This window comes from Liolophura sinensis, chromosome 9 (genome assembly GCF_032854445.1).
Source record: "Liolophura sinensis isolate JHLJ2023 chromosome 9, CUHK_Ljap_v2, whole genome shotgun sequence".
Taxonomy (NCBI): Eukaryota; Metazoa; Mollusca; class Polyplacophora; order Chitonida; family Chitonidae; genus Liolophura; species Liolophura sinensis.
This window is the reverse complement of record NC_088303.1, coordinates 10,952,641-10,963,242: the sequence shown is the minus strand read 5'-3', so window position 1 is coordinate 10,963,242 and position 10,602 is coordinate 10,952,641. Positions and strand designations below refer to the sequence as shown.

At 41.0% G+C, this 10,602-nt stretch overlaps 1 protein-coding gene across 1 annotated transcript; it reads right to left on the bottom strand.

Annotated features, from left to right (window-relative positions):
* Positions 1-435: 435 nt before the first annotated feature.
* LOC135475518 (linear primary-alkylsulfatase-like) lies at positions 436-7,998 on the bottom strand. The gene is made up of 5 exons (XM_064755445.1): positions 7,924-7,998; positions 4,768-4,948; positions 4,355-4,561; positions 2,549-2,804; positions 436-2,428 (listed from the first exon to the last, which is right to left on the bottom strand). Exons 2-5 carry the CDS (start codon positions 4,945-4,947, stop codon positions 1,317-1,319), a joined length of 1,755 nt encoding a protein of 584 aa, XP_064611515.1. The 5' UTR covers position 4,948; positions 7,924-7,998; the 3' UTR covers positions 436-1,316.
* Positions 7,999-10,602: the final 2,604 nt, after the last annotated feature.

The following is a 10,602-nucleotide window of genomic DNA, read 5'->3' as shown; positions in this document are numbered from 1 at the left end:
ACTTGTTAAATAGATAGATCCATGTCTAATCTAGCTAGAGTCGCAAAACATGGCACTGCCAGGGTGCCATACAAGAAGAGATTCTTGTAATAATCTCATGTAGATGCTTCTAATCTGAATCAATGAAAAGTTTCAATACAACAACCAAGATCATCTCATGGCGATGGACGTCAGAGTAGTCTTGGTGACTTGTTTATTTTGTCTCTGGTTTGTTGAGACATCTGAGTACGGGTCACGTGGTATTACTTGTACACCAAAATGACACAATGGAGTCATTGCATTGGAGCATTTTTGTTATTGCTATATTGCAAACTGTTTATTGCTACCAGAAACAGATTATTTGTCCGACTGTAGGGCCTATACATAACGTGACTAACTGCAATGATGACGAATTGTCTCTTACGCGGGAGGTCATGACATGAAGTGTATCTTCTCCTGTGGGGAAGGTCATTGCACGACTAGCCTTAATGATGACACATCCGCTCCTGTGCGTGAGTTTATTGCATGAAATGTATGCGACTAGCGTATGTATGTGATTAGCTTCAAAGATGACGCATCTGCTCTTGTGCGGAAGGTCATGGCACTGAGTGCTCGTTACTAGCTACAATCACGACACATTTTCTCTCGTGCTGGATGTCAAGGCATGAAGTGTGCGTGATTCGCTACAATCACGACACATCTTCTCTCGTGCGGGAGGTCAAGGCAAGAAGTGTGCGTGATCACGACGCTACAATCACGACGCATTCTCTGATACATGGTATTGAGTGTACGTGACTAGTTTTAATGATGGGGCATCTGTTCTCTGTGGTTGGTCATGGTATGAAGTGTACATGACTATACCTACAGTGATAACGCATCTTCTCTCCTTGGTGTGGTCATGACATTGTGTGCACGAGCCACAATGATGACACATCCTCTCCAACGTACGCAACGTCATGGCATGAAGGTACGTCACTAACTACAATGATGCGAATGAACCAATCATATATTTCTTGTTCCAGCTCAAGCTGGCTTCCTCCCCGGCCGTAAGTGGGGAGGTCTTCCAGCAACCTGCGGATGGCCGTGGGTTCTCCCAGGGTTCCCGTTGGTTCTCAGTTCAAGGTATTATATCCAGTAGCTATAGTTGAAGGACTGCAAGGATCAGTAAGAGTGAATTGAAATATTAAATAAAAAAAACTACTATGATGTAGCATATGATCAGTGTGAACTCCATTGTTGTCCCCACATAACTGGACGTCGACACTTTATCCTTTATAAATGTGCACGGTAACACCGGATATACATGTAGTTTGTATGATTTGCCGAGTGTGCATATATTACTCAATTTGTTCAAAGCATGAAATGAATTGTTTAAATGCCCTTGCCCCGCCGTCAATGCTGATTTGTCCGCTGGTATATGCACCCAGTTGGCTGACCTCTCTGGTCAAAATCTGGATCCACACTGACTTTGTTGTTTCTAGCTTTAGTTTAGGATTCGGGCAGACGGTCCCGGTGACATCCGCAATGCCGTGTCTCAGATGGACACAAAAAGATACATTGGTATCTGTGAAAGTAAACGAGGCTTGTGTGTTTTGATCGGAGCAGTCCTCGGCTTTCAGTCTTCGGCTCATTGCCAGGAACAGTTGCTCAAGGGATGACTGACGTATCACTTCGTTTATCTTTTTCATGTTAGGTTTGACGTGAACTTGACGGGCTTCTTCTAAAGCTGACGTCAAATAGTAGTTTCTAGCACATGCGCTAATTTGTTCAGCCGCTGCTTTTTTGAGGGCTTCCAGCTTGAGTTCTCTGGCTCTTCTGTTGGAGGGTGCCAATGCAATGACCGACGATGCCAGTTCTAAGGCCCATTGCCAGTCACTGTCGTCAAGGGCCTTCCTAGCTTGGACTAAAACATTCTCCACTCCACCACCCAATGATACAAGACGCTGGGCTTTGCCTCGTCGGGTCAGAGGTGAGAGGTCAGTGGCGTCGCCGGAAAACCACCCAAGGTATCCGTGAAATGTACCCCTGATCGACCAGGCGAGGGTGCCGTAAAACTGCTGAAGGTGAGGGTGCTTCCCGAAACAATCAGGCAAGGTGACCCTCTCCACAATCTCGTCGGGGGTGAGACCTTTGTTCATAAAGCGGACGGTCTGGTCATGGACAAATTGAATGGCATCTCTGTAGATCGTAAACAAGTCATATATGTATTTCCTGCCGACAAGTGGACGTGTGTGACTGGGAACGACGACCTCTGGGTCCAGACGGCGCATTTTGTCCAGAGAATCCTTCCACTTGAGAAGATCACGGGTCGGGGTTCCTCTAATAGCGTAGAGGTTAGGAAAAGCTTTGTACAGATCATCCGCGCAAAGCAAGACCCTCTTACTCGGGATCCACACTCCGATCTGATCGCTTGTTTCTCCGGGTATATGCATCAGTTCTACTTCCAAACCTGAAACCACAAAAGATATAATGTTGATTTGCCTAGAATCGACATATTGAAAAGTTTGATCCAAACCACACATAATTCATGTGATCTTTCACAAAATACTTTGTTTGGGTAGTCACGCACCTGCAATGGTAATCTTTTCCCGTTCTTTGTACAAGAATTTATTTGGCAGAACAAACCGGGTGGTAAAGTCGTTGCCTGTCCTAAGCCTTGGTCCTATCCCTGCATTCACCAGGTTTGTACCCAGGTACATGCCAAACTGACGAGAGGCTCGCTTCAGTGTGATCTCAGCAGCGATCCGCATACTTCTATCGTAATGATCCATAATGGAGTGATGAGCCCAAATCTCCGGGACATCGGCGTTTTCCGCCAGGAAAACCTATACAAGCAAATAAAGTGTCGTAGTGCTAGGGAGCCTTTGATTTGCTACAATCTAGGCATTTACCTAAACAGTTTGAATAAAACAATATAATTGCATGAGGTAGATTGACAAGATGACGGATTTTACGTCTGGCCGTTTGCCATCTATTACGCTCTCTTAGTTACTCCATGCTTTCATATTTTATATCACACCGAAACAGTGATTCATGAGCAACGTAAAGTCATTCAGTCATTTATTAAAGTACCTTTATTAAAGTGATTCGCCGGTTTTGGCCCGAGATAAATTGGCCCATGTTTTCTTACAATGGCTGATTAATACCTTAGCACTTTGACCACAAATCGTCATCGTAAAGGTGGAAATGAATAATATTGAACTGCACCATTTGGAATAACTTTAAGCGCGAAACATTGCTTAAAAAAACATAGATCTGAGGTGTGTTTCATCTTTTACTTGGCTTATCTTTCAGAAAAAGAGAATCTTCCAATCATTAATCTGGAACTCGATCTTCTCGAGTGTTCTGTCTTCAACATGTCAAAAATATAAGATACAAAAACCCGTTTCCTTTAATCCTACGGTAACTCTGACTCAGTATCACCTAGTTAGTCGTGGGTAATAAAGACCCTAATGTCATAATTAACACAAATATATTTGGCGTGTCGACAGAAAGCGAAACTTTATTAATCGCCCTTTGGATCCGAATCTGCCACACTCACAATCGGCATCATAAACATAAATTCGCGGAATGTTTGAATTAAAACCAAGACCGTAAAGTATAGATCGTTATAAGGGTTACTGACAACTTATTCGGGATTCTCTACTTTAATTCTTGTTTTAATAATTAACAGAAGAAACTATCAGAAACTATTGTGAAAAAAGAAGATCTTAAATTTGCGAACATCAGCCTATAGCACCTCAGTCAACGAGTCACGAAACAGCGGTTTTCGAAGCTCGGGTCTCATCTGAGTGGAAGCGACATATACCTATAGGGCTATGAACCTGAAACGCATTATTTTATTTATTTATTTACTTATCTGGTTGGTGTTTTACACCGCACTCAAGAACATTTCACTTTTACGACAGCGGCCAGCATTATGATGGGAAGAAATCGGTCAAAGCCCGAGGGAAACCCACGACTATACGCAGGTAACTCTGTGTTCTTTGCGTTTCAAGTGGATACCACACCATAACTGCCTTTGTTTCTTGGTGCTTCAGAAACTCTCAATATTGGATAACTTGTAAATTTATGAACTTATAATTGTTGATTTGGTGTAGGAAAGGGTGTTTTATTTTTTTATGTTCCTTTACGTTGATACTGTGCGCTTATTAGCATTATGACGGCCTCGATGGCCTAAATGAAACCTGAGTCGAATCATGCCTGGTGTCTTCGGCATGATACTTCAATGACGGCAGCACTTTGGCGACAGTAAATGTACCCGCACCTAATGACTAATCGTCGTCATATGACTGAAAAATTGCTAACTACGACGTTAAGCCCCAAACTTTCATTCATTCATTCATTCTTATTAGTACTAGGGAATGATCCTTACCTTGGCACCGAGCACGTGATCTGCATGGCTGTGAGTATAAATGATTGCCTTCACTGGCTTCGTCGTGATGTTCCGGAATGCCCGTCGGACTTCTTCAGCAGCTTCGACGCTTTCCGTAACATCAACGATAATTATGCCTTTTGGAGCTTCTACCATTACAACATTTGCTAAGGCAAAACCTATGGCTACGTAAACACCATCTGTGACCTATATGTGGAATACACAAATTAGTACAGAAAGTATTTGTAGCTGTGCCAAACGAAGTTATCCCAAGGGCTGAGGACACACCGAGGAAGGGTGGTAAACTGTTATTTGAAAACTTATTATGATTTTAAAAAATGGCAAATTATGGAACGTTCCAAATGTGTAATAGCAATTGTTTTTATCTTATCATTTTCCCAGCTGCAGAATACCTGGATGACCTCTGGTTGGCTGAACTCTTCAGAATGGTTTTTGAGGAATTCTGGGATAGGTACATCATCGAGAACAATTTCCAATCTTTCTGGTGTATCATCTCGTGGATATATAATCCATGCACCAATCAGGATCGAAGTGACCAAACCAGCCAATAAAAACGAACGGTTATCCCTCATTCTGAAATTATCCAGTGACATACCGATATATAAGCTGTCCATAAACGATGCATCAAACATAGCAAAGAACGAAAAACATTTGCTTAAAGCCTAAAAACACACACCTGTAAACTTGAACTTCAGACATACTTAACCCCAAACCGTATCTCAGAACTCAAATATTCACGTTACTAAATGAATTCATAAAATCAACGGGGTACGAATGTCAGATCTACAGATATTCCAAATGCGCTTTGCGAAATAACCGAAATTATATATCAACGACGGCGACACCTTGATTTTGAAGGCCACGTGTTACTCAGATATTAAATCCCTACTATCTAAAATTCGAGGAAGAAAACACACACATCCACAAAAAACATGCATATAAGCTAAATCGGCGATACCTTGACTTTGAGGACCGATCATGCACTCACAAAGAAAACAAAACCAACGCTATAAATTGATTAGATGCATTAAAAGCGCTGATTAGACTTCATCGGCCATACCTTGATTTTGAGGACCGATTTCATACGCAAAAAATGCGATTCCCGAAAGTTGAAACCCGCGGATACAAACGATCAATCTTTATTATCAGCTCTGACTATTCTGTTATTCATTTCTTTTGTTGTCTATTTATTTTATTTACCTATTGTTCTGCCTATTAGTCTAATTTTATATTTACGCAAATATGTGTGCTTGAATACGCGTGAGTCAGTGTAAGAATGCAGGTGCTTGTATCGGAAGTGGGCTGTGCGTTTATGTGTGTTTAGTTATCCCGCATACATAAAATAATAAATTGAAAATAAAAAAGAAAATGTCTCATCGCTCAAAATACTACATCCCGCATTTTAACATATATCTATATATGTGAAACGGACTGTCTTCGGCACCAAAGGAAACCATGAAAAAAGGCAATGAAGAAACCAATATCATTATATCCAAGCACTCTTGTGACTAATGATCTCCCAGGCAGCTTCAACAAGAGACTCTACAGTCATAGGACTTCCCCTTGCTTCATTCAAATGGATGAAGCCTGCCATCCTTTCCTCTCTGTTATACTTGTCGTACTTGTTACAGGCACAGGTTTCGGTAATAAGTGACAAAAGCACTCGACCACCACGCCACATGAGGAGGAAGCAACACTTCTGCTTCTGTTTCTGTACACACTTCTTTAAATTGTTTTTCATCTCATTTGTTATTCATAAATGTCATACAATAATTAAGTTCTAGAATGTATTCCAATAATCCAAATATATATCACTAAATAAAAAACGCAATCATAACACTATAGCACATATACAAATTGACAATTGTAAAAGAAACAAAAAAGAAAGCAATTACCAGTGTAAATGATTTAACAAAATGCGGTGATTTGACGGGCGACGATATCCGAAAAGGAAGCGGACCTAAAACCTAACCTAAAGGCCGTTGTACACGAGATAAATGATACAAATCTTGCAAATGGGTTGTCCAGATGTTTTCACAATGGTATGGGTGACTTATACCGTTTTCACTATGGTATTGGTGACAGGCCAGAAAGTACATAGCTTGAGAAAGAAATAAGACCAATATGGGCTCTGCACACATAATACACAGATTTTCACCACCATCCAAAATGACTGATCTCCAAGTATCGTGTAGTTTATATCGATTCATTACAAGAGGGAGTCGTGGATCTCGCATAAGATCTTTCATTGAAAGCGAGCCTTGCTTATGTACATAATATGTGTGGACTAAATGTTTTAATATGTTTTGGAAGAAGTGATTGGATCTTTTAAAGGTTTATGGATTTATATCTTTGTTCAAGTTGGCAACATAACAGAGGGTTTCCCTTTCTACTATACTGTGGAATACAGGGCTTAATCTTGACAAAAAGGACAGCATGATTAATTTCCTGTTTGTCCAAAAACCTGACCGCAGCCACCAGTTTATCTGAGATAAACTTATTACACATTGATGTGCACATAAAGCAAGAGGAAATTTAGTTGATTTCGTCATCATATATTACCTATCCACAAAAAGAGCGCACGAGTGTTAGATGCGCGTGATACACGAGATAAAGCTGTGATTAAGCAACATGTAGAAATAAATGTAGCGGTATATGTATCACAGTACAGCCGTACTTCATAGAAACTCGGATACGTGTCAAGCTTCATATACATCTAAAACATCTGCCTAAAACCACAACCGGGATTTTTGCGCGGACTATTCTTATTCAGCTTTGGTAGTTCATGCTAGCAAAGGTCATGTTTCTTTTACCTTGTCTGTTGGTATATTCAGTATTCTTTATCCATTCAACTGCAAAGTGACAAAGAGAAAAGTATGACAGGTTTTCGAGGGGTCTTCCCCTCTGTTTCCACCTACTACAGTGTTAAGTAAAAAGTTTGTTGTATGGCGATTGAGGCCATAGTGTTGCAAATGACACAATGCAACCGAAAAACCTGTATTAACACTGAAGCAGAAAATAACTATAAACTATGAAAGCCAGATAAGGCCAACATGGAACCACTGTTCCGCTGTAGTACGAAGTGATGGCAATACCACGTGCATCATAAAATCATCTTCAACAATAAACTGACAAATGGCAATCTGTTCACTGTTTTATTGACCTACTTATTGTTTAGCCATATTGGAGGTAGGCGTATACTATGCTTGATAGCGTCATTGTAATATGGCTGACAATCCGCTGGTCGGTCTCCTCTGCAGATAAGATCTTGTGAATGGGATCCACTCACTTGCATGACTGGCGCTAGCGTGAAGACTCATTGCTCGATTCAGTTCAGCCGTTTTCGTCAGGATTTAAAATTTTAGTTGTATGCGTTCACGTACTCGTACATGTAAATGCATGTATAATTGTTCAGCTGTCTCACCTGTTGATCTCGTAGGTGCTATACATTACAACACAGATGTAGCTTGTAAAGGCCTACTAGTATGGATCTAAGAAGTATGAAATATAAGACGGCCAATGATAGCATGTTTCATAATTTTACTCACGCAATGGCAAATCCTAGCTTAGAGACGTCCGGAGGGCGAATATATATAGGCTTAAAATGCTTGCGGTATTACATACCTACAGTGAGCAAGGTAAAGTACATACGCTTGTACAGTACATATATCTTCTTTTTGACATATAAGTAAGATTAAAATATAGGTCAGATGTTTTAGGGAATATTACAGGCCTTTGTTCACTGATCTGTTGCAACATATTCTTTATCAGTTATCAGGGCAATACAGTTTTACAGATACGGATATTACACCGCATGACTCTGCAAATATTACAACAAAGGATACCATAGTCTATTTCATTTAGAGAGTATTCAGCTCTCCATAAAATCAGTCATACTTTCTACCCAAATTGCCTTTAGTCACTGGTACGAAACAACACAAGCTCAACACATGGGTATGTTGGAAGTCTACATTATTGCAAGAACCCTTTGCCTCGGGTGACGTCATAATTATTAAAAAAAACAGTGGTGTGCTCGATACTGGACGGAGTTTAACGTGGTTTGACGAAGGGTGACACCAGTCACCTAAACTGTTGTCGACTTAACCGTAAACCCTGTTACTGACACAGCTGTGTTTGAAATTGCTCACACGTTTTAATATTATATAACCTTAATAAATTATTGTTATTATATCTCTTGAAGTATATGATCCCAGAGTGGTGTGGATTTAGCGGTGGTTGTTAGAAAATTAAAGCCATGTAGCCTATTCGCAGAGACAGTAATGTAGGCTGTGTTACTGCGTGGAGTTTGTTCTAATCGATTATTGGTGCAGCCATTATACAACAAATCACTCTCCACGCCCATTGTCCAGCATGCAACTTGCTTTCGAATAATTATGACGTCACCCGGAGCAATAAGTTCTTGGTGTCGAAACTAAGCTTATAAAGTTTAACATTATGGATAAGAAAAAGTATTCTAACTGCATTTTCTTTGTAATAATATGGACGTTCAACATGTCAACGTGTAGAGCTTGGGTTATTACGTGTCACTGGCTAACGACAATTTTGGTAACGAGTATGACACAAACACATTTAAGTACATGTATAATACGAGAATTAAATGTTCTACAAAGTTGTTATTGTAGAGGGAAACCAGGCTGTTCGAAAAGGGTCTCACAGTTGTGATTTTCATGAGATCTACGCTTAGAAAAGACCTCAGCTGAGGTGCCTTTTCATACTTGTAACTACGCATGACCTCAACACGTGTTAACCTTAACACCATTTATACTTTTTGTGATGCGTCACGGGTCAACTAATAAGGTCAATAACAAGTCAGCTTGCGCAGTGTCCTATTTTAACAAAGGTAATTTCTAAACCTGTCTTTTCATAGGCCATACATCGTGTCAGTGAACTCAGCCTACATTGCCTTCTGGGATTTTCCATTCTTTATAAAAACCTCTGTTTAGACTCCGTTAATAATAAATAAACGTTTGTTGGTTTATTTGGGTTCTACCTCGTTTTTCATATTGCGTGGCATATATGACCATTGAAACATGGTGAATAGAGGAAAATGTAGACACTGTATATGGGAAGAGGAGGTGGTGAGTACATGAGAATGCACGGGGATACATGCATGGTTAATGAGAATGGCGATGTGGTGGGTAGATGGGAATGCACGGGGATACATGCATGGTAACGGAGAAAGAGGATGTGGTGAGTAGATGGGAATGAACGGGGATACATGTATGGTAGCTGAAAAAGAGGATGTGGTGAGTAGACGGGAACGTACGGGGATACACGTATGGTAGCTGAAAAATAGGATGGGGTGAGTACATGGGAATGCACGGGGATACATGCATGGTAACGGAGAAACAGGATGTGGCGATTACATGGGAATGCACGCATGATAACGAAGAAAGAAGATGTGGTGAGTAGATGGGATTGCACGGATATACATGCATGGTAACGGAGAAAGAAGATGTGGTGAGTAGATAGGGATGCACCGGGATACATGCATGGTAACAGGAAAGGATGTGGCGAGTAGATGTGAATGCACGGGGATACATGCATGGTGACTAAGAAAGAAGGTGTGTTGAGCAGATGGAAATACACGGGGATACATGCATGGTAACGGAGAAAGAGGATGTGGTGAGTAGATGGGAATGAACGGGGATACATGTATGGTAGCTGAAAAAGAGGATGTGGTGAGTAGACGGGAACGTACGGGGATACACGTATGGTAGCTGAAAAATAGGATGGGGTGAGTACATGGGAATGCACGGGGATACATGCATGGTAACGGAGAAACAGGATGTGGCGATTACATGGGAATGCACGCATGATAACGAAGAAAGAAGATGTGGTGAGTAGATGGGATTGCACGGATATACATGCATGGTAACGGAGAAAGAAGATGTGGTGAGTAGATAGGGATGCACCGGGATACATGCATGGTAACAGGAAAGGATGTGGCGAGTAGATGTGAATGCACGGGGATACATGCATGGTGACTAAGAAAGAAGGTGTGTTGAGCAGATGGAAATACACGGGGATACATGCATTGTAACGGAGAAAGAGGATGTGGTGAGTAGATGGGAATGCACGGGGAAACATGCTTAGTAACGGAGAAAGATGTGGTGAGTACATAGGGATACACCTGGATACATGCATGGTAGCTGAGAAAGAGAATGTGGTGAGTAGATGGGAATGCACCGGGATACATGCATGGT